General features: G+C 37.7%; 2 protein-coding genes and 1 long non-coding RNA gene across 5 annotated transcripts; 2 read left to right on the top strand and 1 right to left on the bottom strand.

Moving 5' to 3' along the window:
• Nucleotides 1-90: 90 nt before the first annotated feature.
• LOC147872901 (uncharacterized) lies at nt 91-2440 on the top strand. 2 transcript variants are annotated; one of them, XM_087354558.1, is made up of 4 exons: nt 91-310; nt 671-790; nt 954-1111; nt 2302-2440. In XM_087354558.1, exons 1-3 carry the CDS (start codon nt 191-193, stop codon nt 1029-1031), a joined length of 318 nt encoding a protein of 105 aa, XP_087210684.1. In that variant the 5' UTR covers nt 91-190; the 3' UTR covers nt 1032-1111; nt 2302-2440. The 2 variants fall into 2 exon arrangements, with proteins under 2 accessions (XP_087210684.1, XP_087210683.1); XM_087354557.1 differs by having other exon boundaries at nt 93-310; nt 668-790.
• LOC110829354 (uncharacterized) lies at nt 1364-16728 on the top strand. The gene is made up of 5 exons (XM_087354182.1): nt 1364-1411; nt 2302-3265; nt 13799-13935; nt 14097-14255; nt 15477-16728. Exons 1-5 carry the CDS (start codon nt 1364-1366, stop codon nt 16527-16529), a joined length of 2361 nt encoding a protein of 786 aa, XP_087210308.1. The 3' UTR covers nt 16530-16728.
• LOC147872900 (uncharacterized) lies at nt 10294-11322 on the bottom strand. Of its 2 annotated transcripts, none has more exons than XR_015536716.1 (3): nt 11078-11322; nt 10610-10729; nt 10294-10446 (listed from the first exon to the last, which is right to left on the bottom strand). It is a non-coding gene; the product is annotated as an uncharacterized LOC147872900 (long non-coding RNA). The 2 variants fall into 2 exon arrangements; XR_015536715.1 differs by having other exon boundaries at nt 10610-10732; nt 11078-11303.
• Nucleotides 16729-17436: the final 708 nt, after the last annotated feature.

The raw sequence follows: 17436 nt of genomic DNA, 5'->3' as shown, positions 1-17436 counted from the left end.
AACATAAAACACTCAACTCCAGCCGCGAAAACCCACGATCATGTTTAGACCGTTCCTCTGTGCACTCGAATACAGAAAGATTTTCGCTGATTGCGAACGGAGACTAATATCTTTGGCCGCGTCTACTCAGGCGTTTGGAGGTGCATCAGTAGCATTGTTTTAAGCTATTGTCCTATACAGTTCTCCAAACATGATGTGTGATGAACAAGTTTCCTGCCTTAAAGATATATTGCAGTCTATTGCAACACGAGTTCCAAAAATTATATTACACAGAGCTGAAGAAATATTTCCATCTCTGAATGGAACCTGGGTGAGTGTTTGTGTGTATAGAAACAAAAATGACTTAGTAGTTATGAAGGTCTCCAGTCATTATATTGTAATGTGGTTGAAAATAATTCCCGTCTTGTGTTCATTATGTTGTGACTACCATGAGTATAACCTCTACACAGTTAACAGTGTGGAATTTGCCTTTATATATGAAATGTAGTGTGTATGTATCTATGGGGATTGAATGTGAGATGCTTGTGTATCCTAAAAATACTCAGTATTAGCTAGATGGCACCCCATAATCTATTTCAGAATATGGTATTGTAAATTCTCATCCAGATCATATCTGTATTTAATGCATATCATCTCAAGGAATTATGTTTAACTCTTAATTTTACAGCAGAAAATGGATGAAATCAAGGTGGAAAATGATATTGATGATCTGAGTGAAGATGGTTCCGTTCGCTTGAGAAATGATGTTGTTTACACACCAACATTTCCGATAATAAAGGATGAAAGGAAGGTAAGCCTTCTTTTAAACAAATTATTTATGGTTTTTATCTATCTGTGGGTATGTACAAATGTATCCATACATACAATCATGTGCTTCTGTTTTATTGTAACTGTTTTATAAAAACAACATTTCTGCAACATAATAATCATGTATGTGGATGGTGGTTTTACAGAACTCTATGGATTTGGTGAAGGATGAACCTCATTCAGACAGTGAGACTTGTGATGATGGAAATCAAGCCTTAGTGTAAAAGCTGAGGACGTCTCCGATATAACAATTGAGGAACATAATGTGCCAATACTATCTCCAGTCATAAAGGCTGAACAGGAGGTGGGTCCATGAAAGTGTGTGTCTGTTCATCCACATGGAAAGAGTCCCTTTGATGAATATATTTTTGAAGAGTCCTTTCCAATATATCTCCTGTGGATTACATTCTCTTCATTGTATAAAGAGTGTCAGTTAAAGTCAGTATTAACACCCATGACATTAAATACTGAGTAATCTGGAAAATATTTCTATCAAATGTTGTGGCCACAGGATCCTTTCATTTGTCTATCCCTTCTAGTAAGCAAGATACAAGGGATGTCGTTAGGAAGCGATGGAGAACATGGGGAAGAATCTGAGTTGATGGTAGTCTGAAGCAGAGACAAATGTTGATCCACGTAGACTGGCAATGTTTTATGATGAAGGCTGCAGTGTGTTCAGTATTACTTACTATTGTGTCTGTTAAATGTGTGAAATGTTAATAACAACATTGTATTCATACATAGAAAGTGACATTTACTTAAAATCCAAAATACTGAAGAATGCAGTGCTAGTGAATTCCAAACCTAGCTGATTCTAATATGGGTAGAAATATGTTATTTCAAAAAAATTAAATATGGAATTGGTACATCTAACAGTCTCTTAATACAGTAGTTGACTATACAGTCAGTAAGCAGAGCAAATCAAATTGGAGACCCACATTTGACTTAAAGGGCCCCAGAATTTCTTCATTCTCCATGTTCCCTTATACTACCGTAGGGGCTATGATTCGTGCACCTTCCAGTAATATTAATCATATAAAAGGATTAATTAAAAGAAATCTGAAAATATAATAGTGACCGACATAAATAATATCTTCAAACTCATTCAATTCTGAAGGGTCTTGACAACGGTTGTTTCCACTTAGAATTATTTGTTGTCAGAACTTTTTCCATCATCTATTTTTAAAATTCATGACGTTTCGGAGGCTGGTTCTGTCTCCGTCTTCAGGCGAGAGGTACCTACTCTGTTGGGTCCCTTAGAAAGAGCTAGTCTCTGTCACTGGACAATATAATTCGTGCAGTTATTTCAACTTATCCACCCAAGTATGGGTTCTGTCAGTGGATTATAATACTTAAATGATAAAATAAAAATTATAAGACCACAGTGAATTTTAAGAACAGATGATGGAAAAAGTCCTGAAAACAAATAATTTTAACTTCAAACTCATTGTTCTTTTTCCTATTTGTCTTATCCAATTACATTTGTCTTTACAGATTTCTCTGAGTGAACACCATCTTTCACATGGTGAGGGGCATCCATATGACTGTGATGTGTGCAATAAGTCATTCAGTCGAAGAAGTGACCTGAAGATTCATCAGCGCATACACAGTGGGGAGCGCTCATATATCTGTGATGAGTGTAATAAGTCATTCAGTCAAAGCAGCCACCTGCAGATTCATCAACGCATACGCAGTGGGGAGCGTCCATATGGCTGTAATGTGTGCAATAAGTCATTCAGACAAAGAAGTGACCTGAAGATTCATCAGCGCATACACAGTGGGGAGCGTCCATATGGCTGTGATGTGTGCAATAAATCATTCAGGCACAATAGTAGTCTGAAGAGACACAAGCACCTACACAGAGGGGAGCGCCCATATGGCTGTGATGTGTGCAATAAATCATTCAGTCGAAGAAGCAACCTGCAGATTCATCAACGCATACATAGTGGGGAGTGCCCATATGGCTGTGATGTGTGCAATAAGTCATTCAGTCGAAGAAGCCACCTGCAGATTCATCAACACATACACAGTGGGGAGCGTCCATATGGCTGTAATGTGTGCAATAAGTCATTCAGTCTAAGAAGCCACCTGCAGATTCATCAACGCACACACAGTGGGGAGCGTCCATATAGCTGTGATGTGTGCAATAAGTCATTCAGTCAAAGAAGTGACCTGAAGAGACATCAACGCATACACAGTGGGGAGCGTCCATATATCTGTGATGAGTGTAATAAATCATTTACTCAGAAAATGCATCTGAAGGTGCACCTGCGCATACACAGTGGGGAGCGTCCATATGGCTGTAATGTGTGCAATAAGTCATTCAGTGAAAGAAGCCATCTGCAGATTCATCAACGCATACACAGTGGGGAGCGTCCATATGGCTGTAATGTGTGCAATAAATCATTTACTCAGAAAACTAATCTGAAGGTGCACCAGCGGATTCATAGAGGGGAGCGTTGATATGCCTGTGATTTGCGTAAAATGTTGTTCATTATGAGTAGTCAACTGAAGAGACATCAAATATTTTTTGTGGATTGAATGTGGATTAAGACAAGCCCTAAATGCAAACACCTTTAAGGATGTGAATGCAGCATACCTTTGTTATATATGGAAAAATATTTGTAATCTTCATTTATATAAATGGTTATTATGTATTATTCAGTCATATTTTTTATGGGTCATTGTTGTATAATACTAGCATTCGCTTTGATTACAGCTCAAACCCATCTTTTCAATTGGTTGACAGCTGATCAGATATCTTGTGATACTAGAGGTCAAACTTAAAGTTAGCTCTAGAAAAAGGAATTTAAAAATGTGTGGCATCTCATATCTGAAGGTTAGTCAGTCAGACATTGACCTGTCAAATAGAGAGGTTTGAGCCTGAATCCAACACATCCTGTTCCTAATCACCGTTATTTCTGATTAAATGTGATCAAATGACAAAATAAATACTTCCAGCATTCAAGGCAGAAAATATTCTTTAGTATGATGAATCAACCAGATTAACTAAATATTTTGTTCACTCACATAAGCATAACATACCTTGAAACCAGTTTTTGCAAAATTGGGCATTGGTCATAAAATATGTATACTTTTTTCTGCAACTTCTGTTCAAAATGCATTTCACTCATGTGAATAACAGGAAGTTATGTTCGAGATGCATGATGGACTTCAATGAAACCATCCCTCGTAGTACAATTTTAACAGTTCTTGGGGTGTGTTGACAAAGTTTAGTAAAACTCGCAAATACCAAATTTAATAAAAAGCTATTGAGCAATTCTTAGGTAGTTACATGCTGGAACATGGGAGAGCTAACAGGCATATGTATGTCACTTTCTGTTGAGAATGCACCAAAGACTGTTTAAAAAGCGTGAAAGTTATGCAACGAAATGCAGTATGTAAAATTTCATGTGACAATTAGCTATAACATAAATAATACAGAAATTAAACATTCTTTTGTGCCCTGCAAAGTATCATGATAATGATGACACAAAGCTTGCATAATGAGCTTCATAATTTTGCTCTTTACCAAATATTATAAGGATGATGAAGAATGAGATAGTAGGATATTATTAAATTAGACTTATTTGAATTCACTTGGCTCAACACCGACCAGTAGCTGGCTCTTCAAAACATGGTAACAAGCCTTTTGTGTCTATAAAATGCCAGAAATTTGATTACTTGTGCAACTGTAAACGATAAGGACTCGGTTCCATACAGTTAGCTTCATGACAAATCACTTAAGGTTATGTTAGACAACTTTTGAGGAATTTGAAGCTCATAAAAATGCAACTATTTAATAAATTCAGAACACATACGACTGCCACAACTAAATGGTTAGCACTACTACATATTCAGGAGATCTTGGGTTAAAATCTTGGCTCAGACACTGAATAGCCTGTGTTGTGGTTTACTTCAGTCCCTTCAGGCAAATGTTAGGACAGTACATTAAACTAGGTCATGACGTCCTTCCATAACCCCTTCAGTTCATTAATTATCCTAAAATTTGATGCTTTTTGGTCTCAGCTATTGACAGTGCCAAACAAAACATAAGCAAATAGATAAAAAAATGTATCTGTGGTCTCTCGACAGAAACATTATAAGTTCTTACCAGATCTTTTTTGTACTTTACCAGTATATCCGGCTATAGGGCCCAAACTTATTCTTCTTCCAGCAGATGATAACAGCAACCAAGATTGCACAAGCAGCTGAACTCCTCCTTACTGGCAAATATCCGACAACAGTCAGCAGCAAGGTCTCCGCATGTATGAAAGTCCAGCAAGGGCCATCTGGGTGAAAGTGTTCTTTAACTAAGCTGCAGAGGTTTCTCTGTTGTGGTACAAATGCTGTCACCTGTTCGTATGAAGTCTTGCTTTGTGACTGGGGCTTAGAAGTGGTAGCACTTTCAGCAGTGTTACATCCACCGCCCTCCGACATCTTCGTACTATTCTGAGACTTCCCGCGTTTCCCCCTCCGTGGTTGAGAATTACCTTGCAAACGGAAGTTTTGGACCGAGTTCAACTGTCTCAGGTACAGAAGAGTGACAGGCTCTTTTGAAAACGGTGCTGAACTTTCGGGGTTCCATAACGATCGTGGAATATGCAGATCATATGAACTACCATCAGGTTCTCAAGAAGCTATCCTCAACAGAATAAGTCTCTGCAGGAGCTGACTAAACAGAAAGACAGTTTGTGAGTCATGGCTTTCAGTTTCCAGTCACACACTGAGAACCTGCTACCCGAAATAAGAATTAACTGCGACTTTCCTCAGACTTAGTAATTCTGCTCCGTACAGGTGGAGGTTCCAGAAACAGGCCACACTGAGGTTTCCCGTGGCAAATGCCGTAACTGTAAGCCACGACCACTTCCTTCCACACCATATCCACTTCATTACTCACTCACCAACACGTCGTTCGACACTCATCAACCGAGCCACTAGAAGCAGTATAGTTAAATAAATAGCACACACAAAGGACCGTGAAATAAACAAAAGAATGGCCTTAAGCGTATCCTGAGAGGTCTGTAGTAAATGTGCACATGAATCCGTAGGTTTCCTGCTTGGAATTCAAATTTCGCTGGTTTACAGTCCAGCACCCACCACGGCCTTTTCCACTGTCGCAATGCCTTCAAATCGCCACTGCTCTAGTAGAAGAAACAAAAACGAGCCGTAATAAGAAGGCTCATAACCACGTTCACCAATGGACCACATCCTGAATCAGATGAATCCACACTCAAACCTCCCACCTTGCTTCATTAAGATCCATCTACATCTAGATCTTCAAAGTGGTCTCTTCCTTTCAGGTTTCCTAACAAACTTTGTTGTAACAGCATAAACCAAATACAAAAAGAACAGACGAACAGGTCCTACTTTCCAGCATGGAATACTTTTAGAACAGGTTCTTTGTGATTCTGAACTGGTCTTAGCATTCTTTTAATGAAAGTGCAACTGCGTTACTGTAGATGTTACATCACTCCTACAAAGATACTAACACAGCAAATATCGCACACAATGTCTTTTCAACTTCCTTAATTACCTATTTTCTCCTGCCAACAACAGCAAACGACATCATATTTCAGGTTCACAGAGTAGCAAGTATCAGACGACCATCTTCATGAATGTCACGTCATGTAGTCTGGAAAGAGGCTCCAAGAGTTTCACATTTGTTTGCTGCCTCTATCTTCAGGGCAGAGGCAGCAATCATCGACAAACTTCTACCAGACCACACGGCATAATATGTTTAACAAAAAATAATATTTGCGTTCAGCTGTCAGATAACTTGAGTTCCTCCATAGAGGACATGGACCCAAAATGACATACTATAAATAAAAATCAGTTTAACACATTAACTCTAACCTCTGAATGTACAACTACATGCTTTATGTACTCTCTGGAGTATGAAGAAATGTCTGTCTTCGTATGGGCATTCTTTAAAAATACACAAACAATACAAAATTCCCAGGGTTATTTTAAGCCAAGGGTAAAATTACGCACTTACATTTTTCTCGTAAACTGGTAATACCTTTGTGTTAACCAATAAAGATTACACAGCAAGTAATTATTTCAAGATTAACACCATATTATGCACAGAGTAGCTTAACAGAAACAGAGCAATATAACTCAATAAAAGAAGCACTGTCCTATTAATAACAAAGTAAAAACCAGTGGCGGCTCGTGAGTCTGAGCAGCAGTAGTGCTGCGCAAAGCGGAAAAATCAGAATAGTTTTTCAACACATAACGATATAAATAAACGAAAAGTAAATTTACATCAGGAGAAAACTCGACGATCTTTTAACTATTTGTAAGTCCCAAAGAGGGTGGCCATGATATTTTATATCACTTTTTTCAGTCAAAGACAATTTAGAAAAAGTAATTTCCAGTAACTACGATACACTTCCTTTGCTCATTATCAGAACAAAAAATAGTCAGCGAAAAGAAGTATTGAACACTCATTAACAATAACCACGAAACAGATTATGTAAAAGAAACCAGTCTAAGACACGTGGTACGAGGCAAGCGTGTTTACTATAGGCCGGCTGCGGGGACTGCAGATCTGATTCGTGCTGTAACAGTGAACTGCCCCTCACTATACCCCACACTGCGCTCACAACTATAGGGGGTGCTGCAGCACTTATGGACAGGCCTCTGCTGGTAACAACACATTCAAGTGATCAAGTTCAAAGTGTAGTAAAAGTTAACACCTTCATAATAATGTCTGAAAGCACTAACTTTAGCAGTGTCAAATAAACATATTGACTGACAATGTTAATTACTCTGTGCTATTAATTCTGTGTACCAAGTTCAAACACAAACCTTGTACATCATTTAAACCAAAGTTGGCTGGGGAAGATAGAAAAAACGTGCAATTAATATCACTTAAGTCTTACTTCCACAGTCTTCATTGGAATTTATTCTTAATAAATTTATCACAGATCTTAGGTTGTGAATGCTGACAAGTTTTACTGAAATTCTTAGATATGTTCATTTCTAACACTTTTTCATAGTACATTTCCTCTCTTGCAACACGTTACACCAATTCCAGAACATGTTCTTACGCGCACTCAAATCAGTTATGAATAAGATGACATTTGTTCAGAAACTCGAAGCAGAAATCACGTGATACGGACGCTGTGTATACAATTACGTCTCCACTGAGTACCCTGACAATGAAACGACGTATTACACGCATGATAGGAAAAACACCAATACATATATTAATCATTCTTGAGATCACTCCGTTTAGCGCACATACACACACAGAAACATGGACACCATCCATGTTACATCCTCTAATTTCTCTTCAGATGACTAAACGGACTGAATGATCTGTCACACACATCACAGGATATGATGTAAGAAAAGATGTTTCTTCAGACACCTCTTCGACGTGAATGATTTATTACACACATCACAGGTATATGGCCGCTAACCACTGTGTATAACTTGATGTACTTTGAGACTACTCTTGTGAGTGAATGATTTATTACATACATCACATGTATATGGCTGCTCACCACTGTGTATGACTTGATGTTCTTTGAGATTATTCTTGTGGGTGAATGATTTATTACATACATCACACAAATATGGCCGCTCACCACTTTGTATGACTTGATGTTCTTTGAGATTATTCTTGTGGGTGAATGATTTATTGCATACATCACACGTATATGGACGTTCACCACTATGTATGTGCTGATGTATTTTCAGAGTTTTAGGAGCTCTAAATGATTTATTACACACATCACAGGTATATGGCCGCTCACCACTGTTTATGACTTGATGTACTTTGAGATTATTCTTGTGAGTGAATGATTTATTACATACATCACACAAATATGGACGTTCACCACTATGTATGTGCTGATGTATTTTCAGAGTTTTAGGAGCTCTAAATGATTTATTACACACATCACAGGTATATGGCCGCTCACCACTGTTTATGACTTGATGTACTTTGAGATTATTCTTGTGAGTGAATGATTTATTACATACATCACACAAATATGGACGTTCACCACTATGTATGCGCTGATGTATTTTCAGAGTTTTAGGAGCTATAAATGATTTATTACACACATCACAGGAATATGGCCGCTCACCAGTATGTATGCGCTGATGTCTCTTTAGAACACTTGGCGAACAGAATGTTTTACTGCATACATCACAGGAACTGGGATGTCCCCCACCATCCTTAAGTTCATGTTCATTCTGAGGACTCTGCAGAAGACCAGAGAAAAGAATTATGATAAACTTAACGTAACGAAGGAGAATGAGTTTGAAAGCAACATGATAGGTTTTTCTACCAAATCCCATTACCTGACCCAAATTTAGTGGAAGGCGTTCAAGAATGTGAAGTCCACATAGCAGTTTACAGTTAATTCATTGAGCTATGTGACATAATCTGGATCACCTGACCTTAATCTTCAGCCCTGCATGTAACATCATACTCAAACAATAAATCCCAAGTCACTCAGTTATCTTGGTTCTTACTCTGTACCAGGTTGAATCTGAATTCCATCGTAAACACATTTTTTTACAGACTGGGATAGCTACATGTAAATTTGTTAGTTCAATCACGTGATGGCTACTTATAGCAAGAAATTAAATATTTTGGATCCCTTGAATTCAACCCACGGTCTTCAATCGCATTATGTGCTCTAACTTTGAATGGTAGGTCACTGTATTAAAAGGTACGCACCCAAACTTTGCAAATATATTACTCTAGATGCAGTGGGATAGGAAGATGTCAATTTGCTAGTTCATTCAGTTCCTTGAAACTTGTAATAGAAAGTTGGGTTTCTTGTCAGGCCTGAGCTGTGATACATATCAAGTGGACTCCTGAATGACAGCATGGTACTTACGACTGTACCCAGATTCTAATCCTAAATCACAACATACATACTCAAGTTCTTTGTATCCAGCCAGACTTGTTATTAGAGAACCTATAGCAAAATAATTGGCCTTTCTCAAACACGCAAGAAAACATTAAATATCATAGTCAAAGTATCAAGAAGTGGGGATATATGCAGTCATGATTTCTTAATGCGAATATAAATTAACATTTAACAGATACTACAGTAAGTAATACTGAACACACTGCAGCCTTCATCATAAAACATTGCCAGTCTACGTGCATCAACATTTGTCACTGCTTCAGACTACCATCAACTCAGATTCTTCCCCATGTTCTCCATCGCTTCCTAACAACATCCCTTGTATCTTGCTTAATAGAAGGGATAGACAAATGAAAGGATTCTGTGGCCACAACATCTGATAGAAATATTTTCCAGATTACTCAGTATTTAATATCATGGGTGTTAATACTGACTGGAAGTGACACTCTTCATACAGTGAAGAGAATATAATCCACAGGAGATATTTTGGAAAGGACACTTCAAAATGTATTCATCAGAAGTAATTCTTTCCACGTGGATGAACAGACACACACGAGGACAATTGACACTTTCATGGACCCACCTCCTGTTCATCCTTTATGACTGGAGATAGTATTGGCACATGATGTTCCTCAATTTTTATATCGGAGACGTCCTCAGCTTTTACACTGATGACCTGATTTCCATCCTGAGAAGTCTCACTGTCTGAATGAGGTTAATCTTTCACGAAATCCATACAGTCCTGTAAAACCACCATTCACATACATGATTATTATGCTGCAGAAATGTTGTTTTTATAAAACAGTTACAATAAAACAGAAGCACATGCATGCATGTATGGATACATTTGTACATACCCACAAACAGATAAAAACCATAAATAATTTGTTTAAAAGAAGGCTTACCTTCCTTTCATCCTTTATTATGGGAAAAGTTGGTGTGTAAACAACATCATTTCTCAAGCGAACAGAACCATCTTCACTCAGATCATCAACATCATTTTCCACCTTGATTTCATCCATTTTCTGCTGTAAAATTAAGAGTTAAACATAATTACTTGAGATGATATGCATTAAATACAGGTATAAACTGGATGACAACCTACAATATCATATTCTGAAATAGATTATGGGGTGCCATCTAGCTAATACTGAGTATTTGTAGGATAAACAAGCATCTCACATTCAATCCCCATAGAAACATACACACCTATCATTTATAAAGGCAAATTCCACACTGTTAACTGTGTACTGGTCATGCTCATAACATAATGAACACAAGACGGGAATTATTTTCAACCACATTATAATATAATGAATGGAGACCTTCATAACTACTAAGTCATTTTTGTTTCTATACACACAAACACTCACCCAGGTTCCATTCAGAGATGGAAATATTTCTTCAGCTCTGTGTAATATAATTTTTGGAACTCGTGTTGCAATAGACTGCAATATATCTTTAAGGCAGGAAACTTGTTCATCACACATCATGATTGGAGAACTGTATAGGACAATAGCTTAAAACAATCCTACTGATGCACCTCCAAACTCCTGAGTAGACGCGGCCAAAGATATTAGTCTCCGTTCGCAATCAGCGAAAATCTCTCTGCATTCGAGTGCACAGAGAAACGCTCTAATCATGATCGTGGCTTTTCGCGGCTGGAGTTGAGTGTTTTATGTTAACCAACATTTCGGCAAACAATGCAGTTGCCTTTTCGAGATGGAACATGTGGTATTTAGTTTACAAGAGCAGTTTTCGTTTGGGAAGTGGTATCTTTTCGACTGTTACACATTGTGATGGAAACATTGCATAGCCTGTCAGGACGCTACGTATCTGAGCGCATAATTTTGCGTTGTCCAGTTTTTAATGATAATAGGCTCAGTGTTACTAACAGCCAAAATCCTCTATCAGGAGTGATGTTAGTCGGACATACCCGAAATCTCGGATCACTTTCGCGAATATTTTTGATCCGATGTCAACGTTAGCGGTGAGGGAGAAAAAAATTTTACTCGTACCACGGTCAGCGAAGCTTGGTGATAATAGTGGGATATCTGTTGGAACGCCACTGACATTGAACCAATAAAACACGGTTTTGGTTTTCTTTGTTCGTGTGGGAACCCGTTAGGGCTACCGCACACGTAAGACAAACAGTCAGACGACTGTTTCGTCTTTCGCACAAAGCCCTTAAGAACATATGGAGATGCGCACACTGTTACGACACGACTGGCAGTCGATTACCTCTACCGACAACCCCGGACTTTTCTGTCTACCAACTGTCGTTGGCCCTTCGAATTACATGAAAGCGCGCAGTCGTTCTGCCTTTCATTTCGTGTGAGCATTTGCAGACAGTAGACGATTGTCAAACATGGATTTTGTTGAAACTGCTATAGTATGTGCACCTGTGATTCGCCTCAAGAAAAGGAGGAAAAGGAATTACTGGGTGCATCCATTATACAGCGAGAGACTGTTCAAAGGAAAATTCCATACTATGTATAAAACATTACGGAATTATCATGCAAAATTCTTTTCATATTTTCGCATGAGTACACAAAGTTTTGATGAAGTTCTATTATTGCTGAGACCGAGTATAACCTATCAAGATACGGATATGCGTCTCGCTATTTCACCTAAAGAAAGACTGGCACAACTGAACAAATCTTTTGCCAAAGTACTCTTTTAACATTGATGTTTGCATAATCTTTTAATTTTTTGTCATAAAGACACCTCTTCAATTAATTCTTCGATATTCTCTTCTTGCAACATTCCTGACGTCTGTACTCGGCGAGCATAGAGAGAAGAATGTGGAACAAAAGAACGACTGTTTAGTCGTACGTGTACCCATGCTCATGGACTGAACTGTCGTGTCGTTTATGGGTCGTATGCTTCAGCCGACAACGACAGAACAGTCAGCCGACGGTTAAGTCTTACGTGTGCGCTGGCCCTTAATGGAATTGAGGGTAGCTAACATTTATTTGAGGTATAGCGTTGCATAGCCAGGTAGAAATTGATCATCGTTACAGAGGTGATAAGTGATGTGAAATAGTATAGTGTTTTATAGTGTTATTTCATGTTAAACAAGTTCAGGTCTATGAAGGTTCAATGGAATGTAATCTAAGGCTGTTGTATTGCAAAAGTAAATGGCACAGAGAGCCATCATTACGTTATAATTATCATTATTAATAGAGATGGTAAGAAAATTTAATCATGAAACATTACAAGAATTCTGTAAGAGGAGTGATGTTATTGAAATTTCTTGTGTTTGTGTTAAGGCCTTTGAATGTATTAATTATAGCATAGAAAAATCTGAATTAATCTGTTATATTATTATAGTAACTTTCATAATACGCATTCTTAACTTTGGTATCCCTTTCTGATATATTTAATACTACCTAAAATCAGCAGTTTCCTTCCAGGACAAGGACAGATATTCCAAGATACATACAGGTGTTATTTTTTTGAAGCTGAATTCTTACAAGCCACTTTTAACCTTACCCACTAACCATGATGTGTGATGAACAAGTTTTATACCTTAAAAATATTCTGCACACAATTGCAACCCGAGTGCTTATAATTATATTGCGCAGAGCTGAAGAAATATTTCCAACTCTGAATGTGACCTCGATGAGTGTTTGAGTGTATACAAACAAAGATCACTATTAGTTATGAAAAGGTCTCGAGTCATTATGCTATAATGTGGTTGAAAAAGATTCCCGTCTTGTGTTCATTATGTTTTGGCTACCATGAGCATGACCTCTACTCTGTTAACAGTGTGGAATTAGCCTTCATATATGAAATAAAGTGTGTATGTATCTATGGGGATTGAATGTGACATGATTGTGTAAGAGGCATCACTACAGTAAGAATCCAGTAAATTTCTTGTTTCATCAACACAAGGTTAATGAATTTTCTTGCTGCATTTATCTTCTGAAAAATTTTTTGTGAAAAAGATTTGTGAGATACAATTTTATCCTGATAATACTCAGGGTTAGCTAGATGGCGCCCCATAATCTATTTCAGAATATGGTATTGTAGGTTGTCATCCAGTTTATACCTGTATTTAATGCATATCATCTCAAGGAATTATGTTTAACTCTTAATTTTACAGCAGAAAATGGATGAAATCAAGGTGGAAAATGATATTGATGATCTGAGTGAAGAAGATTCCGTTGGCGTGAGAAATGATGTTGTTTACACACCAACTCTTCCCATAATAAAGGATGAAACTAAGGTAAGCCTCCTTTTAAACAAATTATTTATGTTTTTTATCTGTCTTGTGTGTATGTACAAATGTATCCATACATGCATGCATGTGCTTCTGTTTTATTGTAACTGTTTTATAAAAACAACATTTCTGCAACATAATCCTGTATGTGGATGGTGGTTTTACAGAACTGTATGGATTTGGTGAAATATGAACCTCATTCAGACGGTGAGACTTGTGAGGATGGAAATCAGGTCATTAGTGTAAAAGCTGAGGACGTCTCAGATATAAAAATTGAGGAACATCATGTGCCAATACTATCTCCAGTCATAAAGGATGAACAGGAGGTGGGTCCATGAAAGTGTCAATTGTCCTCGTGTGTGTCTGTTCATCCACATGAAAAGAGTCACTTCTGATGAATACATTTTGAAGAGTCCTTTCCAAAATATCTCCTGTGGATTATATTCTCTTCACTGTAAGAAGAGTGTCAGTTCCAGTCAGTATTAACACCCATGATATTAAATACTGAGTAATCTGGAAAATATTTCTATCAGATGTTGTGGCCACAGAATCCTTTCATTTGTCTATCCCTTCTATTAAGCAAGATACAAGGGATGTTGTTAGGAAGCGATGGAGAACATGGGGAAAAATCTGAGTTGATGGTAGTCTGAAGCAGAGACAAATGTTGATCCACATAAACTGGCAATGTTTTATGATGAAGGCTGCAGTGTGTTCAGTATTACTTACTGTTGTATCTGTTAAATGTGTGAAATGTTAATAACAACATAGTATTCATAAATAGAAAGTGGCATTTACTTATAATCCAAGATATTGAAGAATGCAGTGCTAGTGAATTGCAAACCTAGCTGATTCTAATATGGGTAGAAATATGTTATTTCAAAAAAATTAAATATGGAATTGGTAGTCATCTAACAGTCTCTTAATACAGTAGTTGTCTATACAGTCAGTAAGCAGACCAAATCAAATTGGAGACCCACATTTGACTTAAAGGGCCCCAGAATTTCTTCATTCACCATGTTGCCATAAACTGCCATAGGGGCTATGATTTGTGCACTGTTTACAGTGCACCTTCCACTAATATTAACCATATAATAGGATTGAGTAAAAGAAATCTGAAAATATAATAGTGACCGACATAAATAATATCTTCAAAGTCATTCAATTCTGAAGGGTCTTGACAACGGTTGTTTCCACTTAGAATTATTTGTTGTCAGGACTTTTTCTATCGTCTATTTTTAAAATTCACGTTGTTTCGGAGGCTGGTTCTGTCTCCGTCTTCAGGTGAGGGGTACCTACTCTGTTGGGTCCCTTAGAAAGAGCTAGTCTCTGTCACTGGACAATATAATTCGTGCAGTTATTTCAACTTATCCACCCAAGTATGGGTTCTGTCATTGGATTATAATACTTATATGATAAAATAAAAATTATAAGAGCGCAGTGATTTTTAAAAACAGATGATGGAAAAAGTCCTGACAACAAATAATTTTAACTTCAAACTCATTGTTCTTTTTCCTATTTGTCTTATCCTAATACTTTTGTCTCTACAGATTCCTCTGAGTGACCACCAACTTTCACATGGTGAGGGGCATCCATATTACTGTGACGTGTGCAATAAATCATTCAGTGTGAATAGTAGGCTGAAGAGACATAAGCTCATACACAGTGGAGAGCGTCCATATGGCTGTGATGTGTGCAATAAATCATTCAGTCAAAGAAATGACCTGAAGAGACATAAGCTCATACACACTGGGGAGCGTCCATATGGCTGTAATGTGTGCAATAAGTCATTCACTCAAAGAAGCCACCTGCATATTCATCAACGCGTACACAGTGGGGAGTGTCCATATGGCTGTGATGTGTGCAATAAATCATTCAGTCAAAGAAATGACCTGAAGAGACATAAGCTCATACACACTGGGGAGCGTCCATATGGCTGTAATGTGTGCAATAAGTCATTCACTCAAAGAAGCCACCTGCATATTCATCAACGCGTACACAGTGGGGAGTGTCCATATGGCTGTAATGTGTGCAATAAATCATTCAGTCAAAGAAGTGACCTGAAGAGACATAAGCTCGTACACAGAGGGGAGCGTCCATATGGCTGTGATGTGTGCAATAAATCATTCAGTAAAAAGTTTGATCTGAAGATACATCAGCGCATACACAGTGGAGAGCGTCCATATGGCTGTGATGTGTGCAATAAATCATTCAGTCAAAGAAGTGACCTGAAGAGACATAAGCTCATACACAGTGGGGAGCGTCCATATGGCTGTAATGTGTGCAATAAGTCATTCACTCAAAGAAGCCACCTGCATATTCATCAACGCGTACACAGTGGGGAGCGTCCATATGGCTGTAATGTGTGCAATAAATCATTCAGTCAAAGAAGTGACCTGAAGAGACATAAGCTTGTACACAGAGGGGAGCGTCCATATGGCTGTAATGTGTGCAATAAATCATTCAGTCGAAGAAACCACCTGCAGATTCATCAACGCACACACAGTGGGGAGCGCCCATATATCTGTGATGTGTGCAATAAATCATTTACTCAGAAAACTAATCTGAAGGTGCACCAGCGGATTCATAGGGGGGAGCGTTGATATGCCTGTGATTTGTGTAAAATTGTCGTTCATTATGAGTAGTCTGCTGAAGAGACAGCAAATCATTTTTGTGGATTGAATGTGGATTAAGATAAATTTCTAAATGCAAACACCTTTAAGGATGTGAGTGCAGCATACTTTTGTGTTATGTGGAAAAATATTTGTGATCTTCAGTTATATAAATGGTTATTATGTATTATTCAGTCATTTTTTTGAGTCATTGTTGTATAATACTAGCATTCGCTTTGATTACAGCTCAAACTCATCTTTTCAATTGGTTGACAGCTGATCAGATATCTTGTGATACTTAAAGTTAGGTCTAGAAAAAAGGAATTGAAAAATGTGTGGCATCTCTAATCAGAAGGTTAGTCAGTCAGCGATTAACCAGTCAAATAGAGAGGTTTGAGCTGGAATCCAACACATCCTGTTCCTAATCACCGTTATTTCTGATTAAATGTGATCAAATGACAAAATAAATTCTTTCAACATTCAAGGTAGGAAATATTCTTTTGTATGATGAATCAACCAGATTAACTAAATATTTTGTTTACTCACATAAGCATTTTCTGCCTAAGATGTACATTTTATTCAAATATGCAAAGCTGTTCCTTTTTTACCAATTAATTTAGGCAAAGGTGACAAACAACATGGTACTTATGCTGGTGAAAGTGATGATTCTGACAACAAACCCAGTGGGATCTTTGTTTATTTCAGACTATTGCAATTCTGAATATAAAAGGTCTCTTCTATGCCATAATGCTGTTCACCTGGTCTCCTGATGCTGGTCAGTAACAGTGTAACTTGTGTCAGGTCTGCACACAAGTGAATTCCTTGACCATCAACTTTAAACTCCCCACCGACTTCAAAACTCCATCTCACTCATTACTTCAACACTGTGCTGGGTGAT

The sequence above is a fragment of the Zootermopsis nevadensis genome, unplaced genomic scaffold, assembly GCF_977971745.1.
Source record: "Zootermopsis nevadensis isolate Lab colony 2312 unplaced genomic scaffold, Znev_1.0 Znev_ptg000023l, whole genome shotgun sequence".
In the NCBI taxonomy this organism is placed as follows: domain Eukaryota; kingdom Metazoa; phylum Arthropoda; class Insecta; order Blattodea; family Termopsidae; genus Zootermopsis; species Zootermopsis nevadensis.
The sequence above is the reverse complement of the archived record's forward strand: the minus strand, read 5'-3'. Positions and strand labels throughout refer to the sequence as shown.